Here is a 23,819-nt window from a genome sequence, read left to right as displayed (position 1 = left end):
GACCAAAAAGATTAGAAGGCAAAGATGGAATCTGATAATTTGTCAAATGTATGACATGTATGCATTTCTCAAACTAATCTGTCACATGTTGGTTTGAACTCTTCCAGTTGGTATGTGGGAAACCTGTCTTGAATAAAGACTGAACAACTGGTGCATCATCATTCTTAATGGAATTAAAAATGATCATACAAGATTTACAATAAGATGGCTTTAGTGAGCAATGTGCTGCTCTTATTGCCTGTGTCACCACATTGCAGGGCAAAGCGGGCTCATGCGTGGGCAGAGATTCTAGTCAAAAAGCATCCTACACAGTATCACTACTAAGTCAAGCACTTGAGTGAGTAGAGACAAAAGGTAACACACACAGACTTACACTTTCACACTAGATGCACCGAGAGTTCCCTTTGTTGTTCCTTCTGTGACCTAATGTTGCCATCATGTAATTAAATTTAAGTTTAATGTTGCTTTGTTCAAATTAGGTGTCTGAAAAATCCCCCACCCACTCATGGACACACATGCCTTTCATTTCTTGTGGAAATGCCACTGCCTATCTGTAACATTTAACCATGATGTTTTTTTCCAGTGAGGTAAATGGGAATATTACCTCACCAAGAACCATCTATACGACTTCATCCCCTGAATAATAGCATACCATGAACATAATGCCGCAGGTGTGGGTTCTTTCCAGTCCGCCTTAAACATCAAAACACATACACACACATGGACATTCCCAATGACACGCTCTTGTATCTTGGCTCATGAACATAAAACGATATCATGCATACACACCCACATCCACATGCCTGGTTCTCTGTGAAAAATTGCATCATTTTAGAAAGTCTGGTGTAGTCACGTTTGTGTTGTAATTGGAAGACCACTTGCCTACTTAATATTTGATCCACAGCTAATTTAAATATTACACACAACTTCCATCCAATACAAGCCTCATTCTTTTTGGTCACGGGTCAAAACTGTGTGAGTGAGTGTGTTTGTGTGTGGGGGGGGTGTACCGAATGCATGTACGTGTGTGGGGTAGTGTATGTGAGAAAGCAGTTGGTCTTGTTACAAGCTAATAATGTATGCCTTTTTAGGCCTGTTGACCAGACTGCGTCACCCCGCCACACCCCGCACATGGTGAGTCGGACTAATAACCACCGCTTGAGTCCGTGAACACCCTAAGAGAACCTACACATTTACTTCAGAAAGCTAATAAGCATATTTTATTCATTAACTATGCAGGTTATGAAAAGCAAGAAAACCAAACACTGTTTGATATAAACATGCTTTATGCATGTAATAGTGTGTCCCATTAGTAGAGAAACAGGTTTTCCTCCCAACAATATTAGTTTAGAGTGGTCCAGCTAGGCGTACGGAAAGGTCAGCATGAAGTGGGCATTAAAATGCTGAAAGAGGGCTGCATGTCGTCTGACAACTTCATAGAGGAAGCCCAGATCATGATGTTGTTTCCTCTGACACTGTTCTGCTTCCTTTGCCCTTTTCCACTTTGGTTGACTTTAATAACACTGGGCTCTGTGGTCGTATGTTCGTGTGGGTGTGTGTGTGTGTGTGTGTATGTGTGCGTGTGTCTGTACTTACGAGAACTAGTGTGATTATGGTTAGATTTAAACATTGCTATCACTGGGTCATGGATGTGCTGGAATATAGGTCAAATGGTGGAAGACTCCAAATAAACAGAATTATTTCCTGTTTTAATTTCAAGTATTGTGTTGCATGCAGCCACATATTTGCGATATTCCAGTCCGAAACTAGCATTTAATATGTTACCTGTAATGTTATGTAATGTTCTGAAGTAACTTAAAGTATCCCTCAGCCTGATTTTACAGAATTCACAATTTTGTGTACTTTTTGTGTTTTCATCCATGAATGTTCTCTCACTACAATATCCCAGCCTTAGGCGTGTCACAATATGCATGTTAATATTAGTTTTTCGATATGGGGGTCGCAAAATGGTACGTATCTCAATTACAGTTAGATTTTAGGCCATAAAATGCATGACAACAGGAAATCTTTCTAACAATATAGTTATTTTTTTAACACAATCCATGATAGTCCCACATTTTTAACCATGACGCAGCTCTCGGAACTGATAAAATGGTGTGGTAAGCCTACACTGTACAAAGCTGAAAATAGCATCGCATTCAACATTTTCTTACCCGAATTTTCAGTTGCACCTTAAAGGGTGCAGCGGTTACACTCTGGCGCCTGAGGAAAAAAAACGATAACTTCAGCAGTTCGTACCTGAACACATTTCCCGTTTGGGAAGATTTCGTTTCCCGGGCGAGTACAACAATCATGGGTAACAAGTGGTAGACTGAGCAGGAGCATTTATCTGCTATTATCAAATATCCTCCTGTTTTTAGGGGTCCAAGCACCGTAGGTGCATAGAACCCTATTGCTTTGGCTAAGATTTTTAGGGGTCCAAGCACTGTAGGTCAATCTTTTCTTCCCTAACACTGATTGAGGAGAATTAGGGAGGTAGGTGTAGTATTTCCCCCACTGCTCAGGCAAGTGAAATGACCTCAACTGGCCTGATAGTGGTGCTATAGAGCAACATTTAAGTTTGATTTAAATTTAAATCACATTTAAGTAATAGGCAGTTCATGGTTTTACTTCATTCATCATTCAATCATTCATCAAAACGATTTGCCATTTCTTGAGTCCCCCAAGGTTCAGTCTCAGGGCCTTTGCTTTTTTGTTTGTACATGCTACCTCTAGGTGATGTTATTAGGAAGCATAGTATAAATTTTCATTGCTATGCTGATGACACCCAGCTATACATTTCTATTCCTTCTGAAGATCAAGAGACAGACTAACCAGCTGTGTGTCAGATATTTCTCAGTGGATGTTGCAAAATTTTCTACAATTAAATCATGAAAAAACTGAATTACTGATCGTTGGTACAGAAATTCAGAGAAAAATGACTTTTGAGAAACTTGGTTCTTTAGCTTCATCTACCAAACCTGAAGTACAAAACCTGGGGCTTAGACTCTGAGCTCTGTTTTACCCCGCATGTAAACACGGTCACTAAAGTAGCTTTTTATCATTTAAGAAATTTTGCTAGAGTTCGGCTTTTTCTATCTCAGAGCGACACAGAGAAACTTGTTCATACATTTGTTACAAGCAGACTTGACTACTATAATGCTGTTCTTACTGGACTTCCTAAGAAAGCTACACATCCCTTACAAGTCGTACAAAATGCAGCAGCGCACATCCTAACAAAAACAAAAAAGAGAGATCACATCACTCCCGTTTTGAAAGAACCGCACTGGCTGCCTGTATCATTCAGGATACATTTCAAGGTTCTGCTACTAGTCTTTAAAGCTCAAAACAACCTAGCGCCTACTTACATCACAGTGTCTGTCTGTTTATGTTCCAGCACGTAATCTAAGATCTGCAGACAGTGGCCTTCTACAGATACCCTCTGTAAAATACAGAAAACATGGAGAGGCTTCTTTCAGTTATTATGCTTCTAAACTGTGGAACTCAATTCCACCTTTATTAGACAGTCAAGCTCAGTGCTCACTTTTAAGAAGCACCTAAAAATGTATCTCTTTAAATTAGCATTTAACTAAAACTGAATGTCTCGTGGTGTTTATCTTGTAATTTAATCTTCTTCATTTTTTTCTGATTCTAATTAAATACTAATCATCTTTTCTATAACTATGTTTTATCACCTGTCTGTAAAGCACTTTGAGCTGCCACCGGCATGAAAAGTGCTATATAAATAAACAAATAAATAAATAAATAAATAAATAAATAATAATAATAATAATAATAATTATTATTATTATTATTATTATTATTATTATTAATGAACACAATCATCTTCATCACAATAATGTGTTATTTTTTTGGGCTTTTGTGTGCATGTGTGTGCTCAAAGGAAACTGAGGCATCCTAAGCAAGTGAGACGCCATGGTGTATGTACAGATCATTTTGAATGACAAATATTCCATTTTATTTTGTTTTCCATTTTGTGTAAAGTACAGTACAGTACAGCTGAACTTAATTGGAAGGATGTTATTTTTATGAAGACTGTCTTCACAGTGACAACAGAGAATCGCACACTCCGTGTACCTGCGGGTGTGGGTGAACTTGAATGTTGATGTGTGGAATTGAGTCTACAGTTTTGGAGTCGACTCTTGACTCTTGACTCCCAAATGTCTGTAATTGAGGAATTCATTATTTTTGGGTCGACCCCCTGGCCAACACACACACACACACATACATACATACACACATAGATTGTAGAGATTTCATTTCTGCTCCTTCACTGTGTGATGCTCAGTGCTGGGGCAGTAACCCAAGAAAAGTAATCCATTAAAAGTTGTTGATTGTTTCTCTCAAAATGTAATGGGTTTACATTGCTTACTACTTACTGGAAAATGCATACATGCTCGGTGGGACTACTGTAATACATTATCACCTGTCTGTAAAGCACTCGGTATGTAAAGTGCTCTTTAAAAATATTATTATTATTATTTATTTTTTTTTTTCATTATTCAGCAGGAGACCTTACTCTCTGGTCCTTAGGGAATAAGTGGATGTGCCTGTGTAGTTTAATTCAGTTTAAAGCATATGTTTTATGTAGGGCCAGCATTAAAATGACGTGCATTTCTGATGTAACTTACTGAACAAATATACGTCCACCCGATGTCAATCCAGCACTCGGGCTGCGCTGCTCATATTCACAGATTCACACAGTCAGCTAAGGCAGGTGCCACCTACACACAGAAATGATGTACAAGGACAAGCATGGACCACTGAGAGGAACTTAGTATAATTTGTATTTATAAAGACATGTGAGTAATGCTAGTAACCCAGTTCTTATAGAGTCAGTAACCATAATGTTATTAGTACAGTAGTTAATTATACTGTTTTAGTGTTCATTTAGCCCAGAGAAGACCTGGGGGTACTGCACTAAAGCATGACAGACTACATTAATGTTTGGTAAAGATAATGATGACCTGGGGACTACAGCTTCTTGGGCCTGTATTAACAGACTACCTAAAGAGTAGTGCTAATCTAAAGTCAGTTTTTTGTAAAGTTGACCATCATAAATACAGAGGAATCTGAGATTAGTCCTCTGATTCAGGACTGATTTGTTAATACCAGTCTATGCATATGTGGGGATGTATGGGGGTCTACATGCATGGTTGTTTTTGTGTTCATTCCCTATCTGCAGATACGTACACCAGTTCTGTAGGCACCAAGTTTCCAGTGAAATGGTCAGCCCCTGAGGTTTTGAACTACACCAAGTTTGACATGTGGGCTTTTGGTTTGTTCCATTTCTCTCATTCCATTTTTACATTTTGGTTTAATCTTTCCTGATATCTAAATGACGTGTTCTTGATTTTTGACATTAAAACCTAATTTATACATCCACATAAACACACTGATGTTCACATGAACACATAAACGTTGATCTACAAGACAAATTCTATCTCTTTGGTAGGGCATTGCCCAATTTTCTTTCAATACCATCACCTGTAGTATCAATATCAATACAATTCGATACTGATAACTGAATGATACTTTTTTTTGGACACCAACGATTGTAGAGATGACAAACATAGCAGGCAAGATCGGTGTGGTTCAGTACTACACACAAAAATCCACCCCCAAAACACAAATCCCCCACATAATCATTCCTTCCTCATCCCTAAACATGTCATTCACTCTTTTTTGGCACCAAACCACATAACTGACTCTTCCATGGAAACAACAATGGGCCTCATTCACCAATATCTTAAATTTGTTCTTGAGAATGAAAAAGTCTACATCAGATTCAAGATGTGTTCTTAAACTGCGGAATCATTTGCAAACTGCGGAATCATTTCTTCTAAAGAACAATTGGTGAATGAGTGTCTCCTATTGGTGGGACTGGCTTTAAGGACTATAGGTAGTGTATTTCTTTAGAGGAAAAGCGGGAAAAAAATGTGTTTTTAAAAAAGTTGAAACCAAATTAAATTATGGCTTCAGTAAGATTGTATACTAACAGCAGTTAAAGTTCTATGGCTAAAAAATCAAATTCCCTATGGCAATTATGAAAGGGCTTTTTACCTCTGGACCCAGATTATTCACTCTATAAAAATAAAATTGTAACTTTTTTCTATTTACTATTTTCTACTATTTTTATTTTCACCCACAAGTCATGCAACGCAGTGATTTTTACAGCATGCTCTTTACAAAATGCGCATTGTTCCTCTAGAGTTTACTTTATGATGTATAACACAGTGCTGCATTCAGAAGAATTTTCTGATGCAGATGTACAGATGTGTAGATGCTGGCTGATTTTGCTTGCCATCTGTTTTGGTAGGTTTTTTAAATGTCACTGTGGCAGAATCGGTTTATTGGTGTTTAGTATGAGGTGGCTGTATTGGTCAGTCACGCTGCCTCGTTTAATCCAAATGTATAGATGAGTCTGATTTTAGGCTGTTACTGCATAGCACACCAGAATTTTGTGAAATGAACATTGAGAAAATGAAATGTTGTGAGATTTGCATTCACAGTTATAAGTTGATACCATTAAAGTATTGAAGCCCTACTCATTAGTTGTCTTTAGCTGGTTCTTCTTTTTCTAAAGCCTATCCAGTAACTTGATCTGCTTAAAATCACCTGCTATCGATTGCTGGCATACTTTCTTTATAGTAAGTTCTCAAGGCAAAGGCATGAGGCATTTCGGCCTTCTAATTCTGAGTTTAAATCTGTGCCTTATTCTTTTTTCAGTGGAGAATTGGGTGAATGAATTCATGATGATTCATTATGAGACAAGAATAATCTGTACTGATTCATATAGAATCCAGTCACTGTAGGCTAAAAAAACATTGTTGGTGCTGATTGTGATTATGATGAAAATGATCATTGCAATCTTGAGGGTGATTCATATGGCAAGTAACTCAATATTAGTAATGCTCATGTTGTTGGTTATGACTATGACAAGGAGGAGGAGGATAATGATGATTTTTTCATGTAGGTGTGCTGATGTGGGAGGTGTACAGCCTGGGCAAGCAGCCCTATGAGCACTACGATAACGCCTGTGTAGCAGAGAGAGGGTTGCAGGGCCATTAACTCTACAGACCACAGCTGGCCACAGATCAGATGTACCAAGTTATGAAAGCATGCTGGCACGAGGTACCAATATCAGATTTTTTTTCTGTTTTTTTCTCTCACAAACATAAACATTAAAACCGAGAAATTCTTAAGCAGGGTATTTGTACATAATGTGCAAAATGTATGTTTCATGAACCAGTTTTTTACCCAGATGTCAAATTAAACTCAAGTGAATAGCTTAAAGAATTGTTTCAAAAATTTTACTGAGATTCTATCAGCTCTGTACAAGACAAAACTCACTGTCACGTTCATAAAAGCACTTTTGAGAAATACGGTGTGAGTTTTTAGAGAATTCTTGAATGTTGAGCAACTTCTGCTGTTTTGATTCATTTGACGTCTGTATTTTAATGCTGGGCACTATGACAGTATTTTTTGTTATTCTGATAAATTATGTCACAACATGTCACAATATGCTTTTAAGAGCATATTGTGGATAACATCAGTTCTTAAAAACACTCCCCAACTGCATGTTCAATTTCAAAGATAGCATTATTAAAAATTATTCGGAACTGAATTGAATCATTGGTTTTAATAATTGTATTTAGTGCTGCACAGTATATGAAATGTTTAATACAAAACATTGAAGTCAAAGTTTTTGATAGTAATTTTTCAAACGTGGCAAAACTTTGTCTTTTCCAAAATAAGAGCTTTTTTTACAAAGTAAGAGCCTGGAGACTGAACTAACAGGCAAATGTACTGGGTCTGGAAATCTCTATTAATCAGCTGCAGGAAGTTTATGTCTGTTTACTCTTTAATATCACCATTATGTTTTTTAAGTTGATCATTGTAAAAGTATCAAAGGTATGTTTTAATTTACTTTATCAGTTCACTCTCACCTACTGCCTTCTACCATGTTCTGTAGCTACAGCCAGGAAAAATGTAAACAATTGATCAGTCATATGACATTTCATATTTATATAGTCGTGTTTCACCTGCCAAAAACGTTAATGAACATAAAGTAAGTGAACAAGCTTTTATGCAAATAATGTCTGATCATTTACCTGGTCTGACTAAAATTATGTCTGACCATTTTTCAGATATTTTTCCATTTCCATCGAGTCTCATGTGTTCCATATGTACATTTTTTGAAAGGAAACCAAGCTACTGTTTGTTGTTTCCTCTTTCTTTTCTTTTTCCCATTTCCTCCTAACAATTCATTTTTCCGTGATAATTTTCTGACCTTTACTTTTTTATCTGTGCTTCTTCTCTGAATAATATTTAAATGGAGTCTGTGAAATTATGCAATAGGGCATTTATCAAGCACATGTGCTCAATGTGTGCTTTGTTCTCTGTTTCCAGCTTCCAGAAGAGAGACCCAATTTTCATATACTTTTCAGTGATCTTAGTGCATTTGAAGAGTAACATCAATCTGCAGTCATCACACTACATACACTTCCATTTATGTATTTACAAATTACTAGAAGGAACCAGTCAAGAAACCAATCACTTGCAAGTAAGTAACACTACCCCCTAATGCCTGTTCCTGGAACCATTACGACAGTGAAGAGCTGAGATTGTAAGCATCTTGTCTACATTACTATATTACTATTACTACTATATTACTATATTAATGGGAGAACCTGTATGATGTCTCTGTCTTTGCTACAATACAGTAAAACTATTCATGTCCATGCCGTGCACAATAAAACCTGAATCAGAAAAAAAGAAAGATCTAAATGCAGGTTTGGCTAATTTCTAAAGAGTTTCACCTGAGAGTGTGAGCAGTTTCACACGAGCTTGTGGTTTTTGTGACATTTCCTTTGCCTTTCTATGTGTGGGCTGTTTTCACCCCACTCTTCACCAGAAACTTAACTAGGTTATGTACTCTTTCTTTTTATGGTGTTCCCCTTTTACCCACTAGTGCCTCAGGTTGTTTTCTCTGAAACTGTGCAGCTCATGCTTGTACTGCAAAACACGTGCAGTGGTGTTTCCCTCAGGTGTGCTTGTGAATAACCTCAACATAGTGGCCCTGTTGCAGGTGTAGTAGTAATTACAGGGAAGAGTAAAAAGACAAATTACTTGTAAAAACAATTCAGAATATCATATATATTAGACCAGAGATGTGTTATATCCTCATTTTTATATCCCACTCCATTCTTTGTTTTTCGTATATACTTTCACCCAGAGCGTACCTTCCTGTTTTTTAAAAACAGAGGTACATTTTTTCTGTTGCTGGTGGCATAGTTGCTTGTTCCTCTCCTGCAGCTGTGCACTGCTTCCTCATTTCTCGAGAAAGCCTTACAATCCAATGATGTCAACTCTGAACATTTAGTGGTGCCCTGCCCACTTTCTTGCTGTATATATGTGCGTGAGGTCTTGTGCTCCTGCCAGAGTCGTTAGCATCTGCCAAGACAGCAACATGGCACAGGTACAGAACAGCTTCATGCATATATTATGTATATTTTATTCTATTTACTGGAACTTTTCTACTGAGATGTAGAGAACATTTTGAAAGTTTGGAATCATGATCATAAGAATATAAATATTATAATATTTTTTTACATTTATCTGCAACAAAGTTGGTTTTACATTATTTAAAACAGTGAGCCCAAAAATATCTATTAATATTCATTAAATAGTAATGAATATTATGTATCATTATATGTTGTGTATAATCATAAATACTCAACCTTTCTGTCTGTCTGTCTTCTTGTCTGATATTTGGTTGATTGAGACTAATGAAATATTTAAGAAAAAGATGCCTTGAATCACTGCAGTTTGAGATTTCTTTTTGTGCTGTTTTCTAGGCCAGTCCTCTTTGTGGAGGGGTTTCCCTGCTTCACACTATGGTTGATGGGAAACACCACTATGAAGTAAAGAATGTTTTGACCCATATACAAAGTACTTTTGCCAGGTAAGATTGACTGCACATTTCACCAGCCATCCACTTACATTCAAAGTGGCTGCATCCATCAGTGAAACACATGTTGTATGTGCTCAAATTACATCTTTACATTGCAACTATGTAACATTTTATACACTTAAACTGTTTAGACATCAATCTTGATACTGGCATTCATTCAGTGCCAGTTGACTTTGTAACAAAGGTAGTTCTTTGTGTATAGTGAGTGCGCTGTAAACAACCCTGCACAATTCAACACAAATTTTAATCCCTCTAAATTAACCCTAAAATATTACATAGTAATTACTTGGAAAACAGTGCAAACTGGTTGAGTTATTCTTAAGTTTCTGAAATGTGGAATAGAATCTTGGACATGCTGGCAGGCCCAAGCCATTTAATTAAGTAATTAACGAATAAACAAAACCATTTAGAGCCAATTGCTGCTTGGTGGTTTATTTATTTTTGTTCAATGTATTAAGGCTGAACAATTACTTGTTTATACATATTGAAATCACAGTGTGAAAGTGAGTGATTTTCACATGAGCTGCAGTTTTAGTTATATGCTACATTATACATCTTTCTCTTAAAAGTTTTAAGAGCAAGCGAAATGGCAGTTAGGCACACTACATACAGTAGTCAAGATATTTTACTACGTCATCTCCTGCAAAAAACTGCCATGGCATAAGTTTTAGTTTAACGGGAAAAAAGGTCTGACATGTTTCTGGTTTCCCTGTGTTCCCCCTACCTGGTGTAGAAGACAACAAGTCCTCATCAGCATCCAACGTGACACAGGTTTGTTCTGTAAACTCATTATGTCACTAAAGAGGCAGTTACTCATCCAAAACAAAAACCTACTGATTTCCCTCAGCTGTTTCTGAATAACAAAATCTGTTCCTCTGCGTGCTGCTATTTTGTGCAACACCAGTGCTGCCTCCTAAAAAGTTAAGTTCCTTTCTTCCTCCTATTTATCTGTTCATGAACTTTTACAGATACTAGACTATCAAAATTAGTTGGAATGCACATCTCCAGTTACATTTTTTCATCATTGTTTAAAAATCATTGCGTTGAATCGCAGCTACTGCCAGTGTATAACAGAGTTTGAGAGGGGAAAAAAACAGAATTGGAGAAACAGTAAGGTTATATTTACATTGTCTTTGTGTGTCAGTTTGTGAGTGTGAGTGTGTGTGTGAGATGTTGCTGGAGGCAGTGAAAGTCACAGGTTGTTTTGTTAGATGGTCGAAAGCCAGAAGGCTTGCATGGTAAAGAAGAGTTTGTCAGGCAGAGGTAGCATGTGGCAGTGCACTGACCTTTACTCCAACACACACACACACACACACACACACACACAGTGTATATCATGGATATGCTACAGAATGTGTAGGCTCATAGGCAAGGCTGGAGAAAATGTCAGCTGTGTATGGACGCCACCCCACTGTGCTTATTCAATAAAGCGGTGCGGAACAGCTCGCTCAGCAGGAGGCTACGTAAATACTGCAGGACTAAATACCACAGGACTGACACACGGGAGCTTTTATAGTTCAACACGCACTTAAAGGACTATTCCATTATATTTATGCCTTACATTTCAACCACTCTATTGTGTTGTGTGAAGCCAGGGAGTGTTTGGATGAACTGTGTAGTTTACAGGGCATTTGTTGTAGGAGTTTCATAGACTAGTCCAGGGTTTCTAATTTTTTTTAAAGTGAAAACTACAGCCCACAGCAATTTTGACTGACCAGTTTGGGAGCTTGAGGGGAACGCCATGAGACACAAGATTAGCCTACGCTTTTTCCATTGTTGAGGAATGTTTTGTCTCCAAATGGTGAAGTGATTGGACGGCTTCATATCCTCATTTGCTAGCTTCTCTCCACATATCACACACAATGGTTCTGCTGCATTAATCTATATTTTACTTGGATCACATTTTGATTCTTGTTATTGGTTTTGTTTTCATTGTTTTTTCCTGGCTCAAGTAAAATATTAATGTTGATAATTTGTTTATTCAAATTCGCTTATGCTAGCTGTCAGCCAGTAGCAACCTACACGCATACACAAGGCTATACAGAGATATGATGTAGGCCAAAAGTTTATAAAAATGTAAATGGCAAGAATTAATCCTTAAATAAAAAACAACTACCACTATTATTTACATTAATAATAATAAAATAGTGCAGTTCAACAATGTGTGTGCAACAAAAACAAACTCAGTTGAAATAAAGTGGCATAGCTTCAAACTAAATTCTTCAATAATTTAGGAACAGGAAAGGTTTTTTTTTAAATGGGACAAACTGAAGAGCTTAAAAACATGATACTGGGCTTTATCATTTGTTTCATTGTTGCCAATTTACTTATTTCACTATGGCAATGAGAACCAATCAACTACTTTTTAAAATTAGACTTGTGCAGTAAAAATGAACAGCCATACAACCCCTAGGTCAGCAGTCGGCAACCCAAATGTTAAGAAGAGCCATTTTGTCCTTTCAACAAAAATCAAACCACCTTGAGAGCCACAACATTTTATGTCCATTTTACCTTCTTGGCTGTAAATATTTCTCAGTATGAGCTAATGTGCTAGTATACGCTAAAAATATAATTTAAACGAAAATGCAGACTTACTTTGTTTTTAGCTTTAGCTCAGCTATAGCCACTTTTCTTGCATCTCCAGCAGGAAACTTTTCCTCCAAAGTGAAATAACTTCTTTTAAAATGTCTCTCAATGCTCGACTTTTTACGAGGCTGAATTCAGTTTCTCATTTGCCAGCTTCTTGATCGAATTTCCCCTTTCCACCTTAAATGGTGCCTGAGGTACCAGAATGTAACTGCTGCACCATTTAACGTGGAACAAGAAACTGGCGAATGAGAAACTGACTTCAGCTTTGCGACTTTTCAGTGTTTGACAGTTTCTCGTTGCAGATTAAATGTAATAGGAAAGCAGCTGGAGTGCTAATGAATGCAAATAAGTCCATTCGTCTCCAAAATATTCATGTTCGTCTTAAATCTCAGTTTGTCTTTTTCATTAGCTACTAGCTAAGCAATACTGTTGTCTGTTTTGCTGTGACCAGCAATGTGTGCATCAATCTGCAGGGTTTACCTAAAAATCTAGTTAGGCACACTACATACAGTAGTCAAGATATTTTCCCCAAATCATTCAGTCCTAGTTTGTGTCACAAACTACATTTTTGAATAAGCTAACACATTAATAGGAATACAAGTGACACATTAGTCATTCTTTATAATAACTCAATCACTAATAGTCTTTTTACGGAATTCTGCTCTGAATGTGTGATCACTAGGAAAAAATCACAGTGCCTGCGGTAAAGGAAGCCTTGGCCATCTTTTATACAGAGATAGAGACGTGACAGCACACAGAAAGTGCTGATTCTGCACTCTAACACATTTCACTCTGGCCAGCGTGTACGTACATGTGCTGGAACACCCCTGGCAGATTTAAAGAGCCCGTGTCCCACTTTTTCTTGTATTTAATTTTTTTCCTTAGAGATCCGCTTTTGAGGTTTGTGTGGTTTTACTTACCAAAAACCAGTAATAATTCATTTTTCCATGATAATTTTCTGACCTTTCATGGAATTAAGAAAGTTTTCATTACTGCGCGTTTAGGACTGATATATGTAAATTAGCCCTGTTCTTTGTTGTGTCTCATTCAAAAAGCATTATAGGCTGAAGTGATCCTTATACCTTTAGCATAAATGGGCGAATCTAAACTGATGTCGACTAAAAAGGCAGATTTATGCAAATGTGCTGGTTTTCGGTAAAAACAGTTCATCCAAATTGGCTTAGTTTCCATATATGAACTGTATGGACTGAGGCATGAACAGTGTATGGACTCAGAACTGAATGGTTGAAACATTGTTTTAGATTAGATTAGGTTTGACTTTATTGTAATTATTCAGAGTACAGGTAAAGAGCCAATGAAATGCAGTTAAGCATCTAACCAAAAGTGCAAAATACAGTATTATTTACATATAAAGTTCAGAAGGAAGGTAGAGTGCTAAAAATATATAAATATGCAAGTATAAGTATAAATAAATGATAAAGGTACATGGTCTGGGGCAGTCGTGGGCTGGAGGTTAGGGAACCAGCCCTGTGACCGGAAGGTTGTCAGTTCGATCCCCTTGGCTAACAGTCAACAACTGAAGTGCCCTTCAGCAAGGCACCTAACCCCCAACTGCTCCCCGGGTGCCGTGGATAGGGCTGCCCACTGCTCCGGGCCAGCGTGCTCACTGCCTCCTAGTGTGTGGGTTCACTAGTGTACATGTATGTGGGTGTTTCACTGCACGGATGGGTTAAATGCAGAGGTCTAATTCCACTGTGTGCAAACTCAGTTGGCTGATGGTTCTGAATTCAATTCAATCTCTTTGGTGGCGTAACTGGGTACCCCTGATGCATTAGGCAGTTTGCACTTGCTAAGTTAGTTTACCTCAGCTCTGTTGATGTAGGGTGTTGAGCACCAGGTTGTTATCATCACACCATGCTGCCAGCTGCTGCACCTCATCCCTGTAGGGCGTCTCATCGTCACCTCTGATCAGACCTATCACCATGGTGTCGTCTCTGTCGACTTGATTATTGAGTTTGAGCCATAAACAAGAACACAGTCATGGGTGAACAGGGAGTACAGAAGAGGGCTCAGCACATAGCCTTGTGGCACGCCAGTGTTCAGGGTGATGGGGGAGGGGAAAAGTTTGTCTAACTTAACAGACTGAGGTCTGTCAGTCAAGAAGTCCAGTAGGACAGTGTGGAGCACCGTAGAAATGGCATCCTCCGTTGACCTGTGTAGCAGGCAGACAGGACTTCAAATGAGAAAAACTAGTGTTTCACAACTTTCAAGCTGTGAAACTTTATCAACTCAAGTTTAAAAAAAAAAGAGAAAATTTGGTTGTCCATGTTATGGGACTCTGATAGAGTTACTATGTTCATAAAAATGAACAAAGAAAACACGCTTATTTATTAACATTTTGAAAAACTTTGACACGCAGCGTACAGTGTCAACAGTGTACACTCTGTGGAACCAGTTTACTGTCTACGGGATTCATTGTAGCTCTGCATTTTTATTCTGCAGGAAGGGAGACAAAATCCTGATGATAAATGGTGTGAAAACTGAGGATTTGCCCCCAGAGAAGTTTACCAGCATGCTAAGTTCAGGATCTCCCATCCTGGTGAGTAGTTTTGGTCGCACACTGACAGATAAGCGAGGTTAGAGCTTTAATCTGGCTTGAAATTTTGGTTTGAACTTGAATACAGCTCAATAACTATCTGTCTGAGTCTAACACTTGGCATCAAGTTTTGTGTCAGAACTTTTCATAATTTTGCTGTTCTAATTAAGTGCAGGGCTAAAATATCAAGTTAGCCTTTACTTGTTTAATTCTAAAGCTGTATTTCTTCACATGGACATCTTACATATAATATATTGAACATAGAAAAAATTTAAATATTCATATAAATATTAACATCCCTTTGGCTGCACTAAACGGAACTTTTCCATCCTGAACTGATTCACTGTTTTATTTTCTATGCATTTTATTTTTCCAGTCATTATTTTGATATATTTTGACATAGTAAGGCATCATATGGAGATAGCACCGATTCTTGACATACTACTGCCAGAAGCAGAACTAAAAATATGCATTTTTAGTTCTACACCTGGCAGGAATAGGCATTCATGCCTATGTGATGTGGGCGTCATGGAGCTCCGTACTTAATTCTGTCTGTGTATGTGGTTTGAGACGCAGCCATAGAACGCACCCACACCTCAGCTTAAAATCAAACCTGATAAAGCGCTGATGTTGCTAATAATTGTAATGGTGGAAATGTTTTATACAGGTTTCAGTGAATTTATACAGTTTGGAGGCTGTGAAGATAACATTTCCTAAAGCTATCGCTTACTATATTAGAAATCTCTTAAATATATATTTCTGAAGCTTGTCTGTATAGTTGGTCATGGATGTACGGCACCTGTTGAAGCTCCACTATAGAACAGAGGCAAATTTGGAGGTGGGCTATGAGAATCTGAATGTGAAATCTGAACCTGACCCGAGCCTGACACATACTTGAGAAGAGTTTGAACAAGCATTTTAAGCTCTCTGTCATAGTTTATAGATTCTGTTTCATAGTTTATGTTTCAAACAGTCACTGGGCAACTGGCATGTTTCAGTGTCCACTGATGCTATTGAAAGTGATGCCAATTACAACTGTTTGGATCGGTTCTGTTTTTATTTTTCATGTGCAGTTTTGATATTTGACAAACCATTGACACACGTATACATATGCACACATGGAATCACACTCCAGTTCTGTGAACTGTTAAAAAAAGTACTGAAAAACAAAGTAAGTAAAACAAATAACCCGACTGAGTAAGTACAAAAGGGACTGAAGTGTGTACTTGCACAAGTAATCCTGTTTTATTACTCAACAGGATATTTAAAGGGAAGCCACTTTTGAGACTCTACAGATTGTGGTTATTGATATCTAAACGTACATAATTTTTTTTTTTCCCTCTGTTCACAGACTATGCACCAAGCAAGCATTGACACAGGCATAAACGAATGCTTGGAGTCTGATGCTATCCAACCTTACCGCAAGGAGAAGATCACCTTGCACTTCAGTATGGCTATGGTTAGAGAGGAGTGTCTGGAGGGAGAAGAAAATGGAATGGATCCAGCTGTGTGTGAATGGGAGAGCGACTACACTGAAGATGACCAGGAACTGCTCCTTGTGTCCATGAATGAAACCAGTGTAGCAGTTATGAGTGAAAGAGGCTGTGATCCTGAAAACCCCTGCAACACTTGCGGCTCTCATAGGTGCAACCTCAGTGAAGTTGTTGTGGCAGCTGAGACGTGCGAAGTTACATCAGGTAAGAGTTAAAAAAAACAGGGTCACCTAGTCGACTTCTTTTCCTTTAACACCATTACTGTGGTCAGTGAAAATGGTGCACATTTAGCATGTTTCAATTTTTTTTAGACAGAAGGGGGAAATGTATAACAGTTAAATTTCATTAACTTATTGGTTTCACTTAAATGATTTTGTCAGTATGTGCTCAAATCTCAAATCTGTCAGTACAAGCTCTTGGCCAAAATAATGTCTCTTCCTAGAGCTCGGAAATCTAACAATATTTATTGTTATTGTGATAAATCACAACAAAATATGTCACAATATGTTTTTCTGAGCATATCGACATTATTGTTAGCATGTCTAGAGCACTGAACGACTGCATGTTTCATCATAATGAGAGCATAATTAGTCATGTTTAATTGGATTTAGTGCAGTGAAGAATTTAATAAAAATCATAAAAATCATTGTCATTCATAGCATTTTTTTAAAATTGGCGTCGTTGGTTCTTTTAACAATCTGTTCCAACTTGTCAGAAAAAAATAGATATTGTGACATGTCATGTATCATGACGCTTTAGCTACTGAAGTGTGAGCCAATAAAAAAAAGGCCTGCCATGATAAAACTTTGAAAGAACTCTCGAAACACAGCGACACTATAACCATAATGGATCTCTTCATGCAGATGTCAAAATGTTGAATGTGAATAAGTAATTGTCCACTCAAGATGATCATCAGCAACCTGATGGTCACAGGTTTATCAGTTGGACAGTTAAGGCCCAAAAATCGACCAATTAAATACCTTAAACAAATCACGATATACTTTCAAAGAACGCATTGGACGGATATTGCACAGTATGTTTAATGCTGTTTTTTATAATGAAATTGCAATTTTTCAATCGCACTCTAGCAATTTTTTTGGCCTGTTTTATTAACTGTGTGTGGGGAAATTTAACCTTATAACGCTGAGTTTATAAACCATCTGTAGAGGAGTTAGACTAGTCAAAGACAACTAACTACACACCCACATGATGCATACATGACAACACAGCCACAATTAACTGCCAGTTTGGTTCAAAAATAGGCCTGGACTTCAGTTTATAGAAGATAATCGCAATATATATTGCAATCATCTTGGTCAGAAAAATTGCAATTAGATTATTTGCCCTAATCATGCAGCACTGGCATGCCAATGTAAAGCTTCAGTTAGAATGGCGTGAAGCTCACCACCACTAGACTCTGGAGCAGTGGAAATGTGTTCTTGATAGTGATCAATCATGCTGCATCACCTGGCAGTCTGAATGATCAATCAAAAAAAGTTTGGCAAATGCATAGTGCTAGCTGTAAAGTTTGGTGGAGGAGGAATAATGGTCTGGGGCCATTTTTCATGGTTTGAAGAGCTTAGTTCTTGTGAAGGGAAATATTAATGATACAGGATGCAGGGACATTCTTAGAGGATTGTGCTGGTCCAACATAACAGCTTCAGTTTAGGAAAGACCCTTTCCTGTTTCAGCATGACAGTCCCCCTGTGCACATAGCCAGTTTCATAAAGAAATGGTTTGTCGAGTTTGCTGTGGAAGAACCTGACTGGCCTGCACTGAGCCCTGACCCTTAACCCCATCTAACACCTTTGTGATAATTGGAACAGACTGTGAGCCAGGCCTCATCACCCAACATCAGTACCCGACCTCACTAATGCTCATGGGGGCTGAATGGAAGTAAATCCTCACAGTTGTGTTCCAAAAGAGTGTAAGCTGTAGATGAGTCTTTTTTTAGAAGTCTTTTTTGCCAGCTGTTAAGTCTCCAAAATAGCTGTGCAAAGTATGTGAGAAAACAATAAATTGCTTAAAATACAACACCTGTTGAAATTTTAAATGAAGATATTTTAATTAGACACTCATTTATGAAGATATAGACATCTGACTTTCTTTTCATTTCAATCAGTCTCATGTGCAGCTTTTCTGTGGGTATATTTTAAATTTGACAGAGTAGCGTGTGTTTTCTATCCATTTGCAAAGCCAGGCTCCTAAGAAAAGCTTAATGTCATGGTTGGTGTCATCAGTGGATTAAATATTCTTTTAAAATAGCTTTAACTAGGCTGTATCAAAGCAATGGGATTTGGAGGGGGTGTCCATTAAGCATCTAATATGTCTTTATCCTGTCCCCATTCTGTCTTTTCTTACATTTTTCTTCATGTTTGTATTGTCTATGATGGTTAACTCTTTAAATATTGTAATAAGTGTTTTAGATTAACACTAATTCTGGCAACAGTTTAACATATGGAAATCAGTTGGCTATGGAATAACTTTGGCAATTGATTGTATGAAAAGTAGGGAAACAAATTTATATATAAATCTTATTAACATTGAAACAGTACATGGTGCTTTAATTGAAATTTATCACAGTTACATTTGTGAGCTATGCATACAATGTATTAATACCTGGTGATGTTGTGTTAGAGACTATCAAACTTTTGTTTCTTCAGTTGACGGAAAAAACATCAAGAAATGTGAGCGCTTACAGCTACGGAAATGGATCAACCTTGTACAATATAACCTGTCTAATACTACTTTCATCTCAGGTCAGCAGAGATTCATATTATATAATTTTACAAGTGAGTTTTGTTGCTTTGCCAAGTAACGAGCTGAGTTGCTCCACCTAAACTGTACAAAATGTAGGCTTCACTGAAAACTCACAAGGACATGAATTAGTAGGGCTAAAGACTAAACACAGAATAACACACTTTTTTTAGCAAACCCTGCAGTTTCTATAGAAACTGATACATCACCTTCTTTCTTTCTTTTTTGTTTTTCAAGATGAATGACATAAAGCATATTGCATGACACGTATGCATATTGTTTGTCTTTCAGAGGACATCACTGTCTACTACTACACTATGCCACAACAGCATTTTATAGGTTACCCTGTTGTACTGAAATTCACCCGTAGCACCAATCAGTTCCTGAAATGCGCATGTGAGAATCAGAAAGTGGTTTTGAAAACTGAGGTAAGTTGTAATTTGTTGAAGTGTATGTTCAAATATATGCATAGCAATAACTTATAAGGAGTGGCTGAAGTTCATTCTTCATGATATTAATATTAAATTCAAGAGCAACCTCCTCAATCTAATCATCAAGACTGACCAGTGGTGTGGTTTTATGCTACATGTTAGTCAGGACTGAGCTTGAAATCAACTTGAAATCAAAATTAACTTTTTTTTTTTACATTGACAGTTCTTGTCCCTAGCCATATAAAGCATTATTATAGTTATATTATTTGGCTACATCACTGTGCACCAGCAGACCAGGAAAATTAACATTGACCAATAATGTTATGGTTCATCTCAAGCTCTCATCACACCAAACTATTATTAAGTAAAAAGTCTGGTGCTTGGAGGGTAGGAGTTCAACGCGTTTGATAATTTTCCTGCTCAAAAACTCCTACTAAACCTAACAATAAGAAGATGAGTTGAATCAAGTGTATTTGAGCAGAAACTGTGCTGGATTCTGGACCTCCAGGACTGGAGACTCCTTGTCCAGACCCAATTATTACAACACTGTTTAATTCCAGAAAGGTACAAACACAAGAGAGTGCTACTGGTAGAGAAATAAAAATATCACAGGTGCTCTATGGAGTGGGATTTAATAACTTAAGAATGAGTGAATATCCATGGCACTCTTCATCATCTCTTCATCATTTATTTGTTCTCACAGTTTAATTCCGTTTTATTTCCTTATATACATTTCGTTATTCAGTCTTTAAAGCCCTCAGTATGAGAGGGCTGTTAGTCTCTTTTTTTGATCTGTGATCTAACTAACCTTACATTGGATATTTTAGTACTGTGAAGAATCAAAGCTGCAGAAAATCTGTAAGGATAACAAGCAAACGTGGCCTTTTGTCTTCTACTTGACGACTGCGAAGGACAACACCCAACACTTCGAGTCAGCTGCACACAGAGGTTGGTTTATCCAGACTACATATCCTGTGGTCACGGAAAATAGACCAGAACAAATCAGTGGAAGCTTCTATTTCGTAATTTCCTCCAAGTCCACATCACTGTGAGGTCATCTTTTTCCAAGAGATGCAGTAGTAATTCACCATTTCAATCCACATGGGGTTCAGAGTTGACTGATAATATTACAGTTGTTAGTATAAATTAGCAGCATCAAAAAGGTTGAAGTTGCCCTTTGACACTGACTTGTCAAATACTTTATATTCTTCACAGAGTAATATTAACCTCACCAATATTAATGATCCTCACTTGCTTTCATTCATTATTAGATACAGTGCTCATTTTGGTTTAAATTTTTTTTTTTTTAAAGCTACAGTCTGCAAGATTAGTTTTTGTTCAAATTAAAATAGGTTGCTTTATAGAGTCAGGACTAAACATGCTAAAATATGGTAAAGCTTGAAATGATAATTTAATTCTGAGGTGTCAGATTTTGCAGGAGGTTTTTGGACTATGTCATAGACACTAAAATTTCACTGTGAAATGCAAATTTGTTAAATAAACAATGAATATCTCCTAAATGTAAGATGCTAAGTCTGTTATTCGGTAATACTAACAAGTAGTAAGCACCAAAACATATAGGTTACCTTATATTTAGGTTCACAGGAGGATGAGGCAGAAGTTGGCTTTCTATTCACCAGCTTCCTGTTTGAAATTTCCCATTCCACCTTAAATGGTGGCAGTATTCTGAACTCAATCTGCATCCGCGACAGGCAACACGAAATCGCAGAAAGTATGCGAGCTTCTAAGCTTGCGAAAGTGCTTTTGGCTTTGCACAACCCTCGAGAATTTCGTTTCGCAAGTATGCTGAGGTGTTTGAAGACATATTCACAAGTTTTGACTAAGTTTTCTTTCAGATCATCTGTTCAGAGAGGATTTGAACTGATGTTAGAAAATGCTCTTTCACACATTGTATGCAATTACACATCTCCACCAGAGAGAACTTCAAATCCCCAAAACTTATGTTGTGTAGCTTTAATGTCAAGTCTTTTGATAAATTAAGCAATTTTTATATCAGAGATCAAAAGGCAGCTTCTACCCAGAGCTAGTTAAGAGCAGAGGTGCAAATCTTAACTGCCATTGCAGTAACAAGTAGTTATGTATCATACCACAATTTATAATTTTTTTATTATGAATTTATTAGAATGCTTCTTTTGTCCTATAGTAGAGCCTTTATGTGTGCTCTTCTTTGCTATAAGGTGTAAAACACTTTGTATTTTAAAAAACAAGTTCATTCTGGACAATACTTTTGTGCCAATGTGGAGGAATGTTCATTTGTTTTGATACTACTAAAATGTAAAAAAAATGTTTTATTTCAATATCTGTAATGTTGATAAATAGTATATTTACATATAATGTTTCTACACAAATCATTTCTTGGTAACACTGTTTTTTGTGGTGGGAGGGTTTGTAGTCTGTTTTTGATCAGTTCTGTAAAATCCTGTTTGCTCACTTTCGCTCTCAAACGCTTTGTTTGGTATTCCCTCAGATGGTTCATCATATGGGTTTTCAGGCTCCTCAAGTTACTTGGCTTCCCTGTAGATTAAAACAGTTGATTATAAATTAGGTGATTTTATTGTTGCATCTCACAGAAGCTGGTTTAGGCTCCATCTGATGACATGTAAAAACTGATATGCAAATTGTATGTTTCTTGAAAGCTTCTTTGTGATAACATTGTAAAACTTGAATTGTATTGAACTAAATTGTGATGTTAGTAGTGCTATGTATATCCTTGTCATTTTTGGATCTTCTAATTGTTTTTGCTGTACATTTTTAAAATCAAAGTTTCGAACTCTAAAAATGTGTCTGTGTTTATGTACATGCTTGCTAATTAGTTTGCCTTTAAGTGTTTACATTATAAAAAATAAGTTATAAGTTGGAATCTTACTAATGTATTTATAATAAGGAATAGCTTAAAATATAATCACTTTACTTGAAGCACTAAGTGATGGGACTTCAATAATCCCTGTGACCCAGAAGGATGAGCGATGTAGAAAATGTATGTGTGTGTATTTTATTAATATTTTTATAATTCTTCATAAGTATTATAGGTGCTTTATAATTATGCACAGGTCTGTGTGTACATCTGTCTTTACTTTTAGTAAAAGGCATTATGATGAATACTGACATTTGTGTTTCAACATGTTAATAATTTGTTATACATTATTAGAGCTTTATGAGGCATTATTAAAGTTTATAAATATGCCTACAAAGCACAGTTACCAAGACTTATAAGCATATAATTATAACTTTATAGGTCCCAGTTTGGAATCTCTGTTTTAGTAAAACTCTCTAGTAACACTGTACTTGAACCCTAATATATAACATTGACATAACTATGCCATAAACATGTCATGGCAGATGTCATATTCCGTAATTAGTTGTTAAGCCAGATTTTGTTCAAAAATATAACAGCATCATGTTACTATTACTGGTTATAGTTTTTGATGTGATGACAGCTTTTATACAACAGTTCTGACTCACATAGTACATAGTACACTTCCTGTTTCTCCTGTTATATCAACAACATAACTGCAAAAGTGCGCTGGTAAGCAAGTTCCCAGTGAATGAGAATGAATGGACCTAAACAGCTAAAAACTAAAAGTTAATATAGTTTCCTTCGTCTAAGACCTTCCTTTGATTTTGAGGGGTGTATTTCATTCAAAAAGCAAAGAGAACTAGTATATTTCCTTGTTTATTTCCTTTTTTCTGGAGCAAACAGGCTTTGGGCTGTAGGACACTTGCATCATGACTAGTGAGTGCTGATTGGTTGGTGAGCTGCTAAGCTTTTAAGATTTTATCACTATTCACCACACTGTGCAATACTACAATTACTGAGAACAATGTGCAATATTTTTGTATACAATATATAACATTTTTTTCTATATGTATATTTTATGTTTGTCTATGCTGTCTAGTATGTCTGTATGCATTTGCCTTTATGTTACATTTATGTTATATTTGTACATCGGAGCTGGAGAAATGCAATCTCGTTC

The 23,819-nt window shown here is 36.9% G+C and overlaps 1 protein-coding gene and 1 pseudogene across 2 annotated transcripts; both read left to right on the top strand.

Annotated features, from left to right (window-relative positions):
* The first annotated feature begins 257 nt into the window (after positions 1-257).
* The window catches only part of LOC118800911, a 46,831-nt pseudogene continuing 23,269 nt past the window's right edge, over positions 258-23,819 (top strand).
* Positions 9,480-22,004, top strand: LOC118800934. 2 transcript variants are annotated; one of them, XM_036561109.1, is made up of 7 exons: positions 9,480-9,502; positions 9,882-9,988; positions 15,050-15,146; positions 16,495-16,840; positions 19,300-19,395; positions 19,685-19,821; positions 20,652-22,004. In XM_036561109.1, exons 1-7 carry the CDS (start codon positions 9,494-9,496, stop codon positions 20,874-20,876), a joined length of 1,017 nt encoding a protein of 338 aa, XP_036417002.1. In that variant the 5' UTR covers positions 9,480-9,493; the 3' UTR covers positions 20,877-22,004. The 2 variants fall into 2 exon arrangements, with proteins under 2 accessions (XP_036417002.1, XP_036417003.1); XM_036561110.1 differs by lacking the exon at positions 9,480-9,502 and adding an exon at positions 10,731-10,768 and having other exon boundaries at positions 9,921-9,988.

The sequence above is a fragment of the Colossoma macropomum genome, unplaced genomic scaffold, assembly GCF_904425465.1.
Source record: "Colossoma macropomum unplaced genomic scaffold, Colossoma_macropomum, whole genome shotgun sequence".
Classification (NCBI taxonomy): domain Eukaryota; kingdom Metazoa; phylum Chordata; class Actinopteri; order Characiformes; family Serrasalmidae; genus Colossoma; species Colossoma macropomum.
This window is presented reverse-complemented; position numbering and strand designations above follow the sequence as displayed.

Bases quoted from the DNA above. Each gene is read 5' to 3' on its own strand.
- LOC118800934 (XM_036561109.1), top strand. The intron at 9,989-15,049 runs GTAAGATTGACT...TTTATTCTGCAG, and splicing joins ATACAAAGTACTTTTGCCAG to GAAGGGAGACAAAATCCTGA. The intron at 19,822-20,651 runs GTAAGTTGTAAT...TGGATATTTTAG, and splicing joins AAGTGGTTTTGAAAACTGAG to TACTGTGAAGAATCAAAGCT.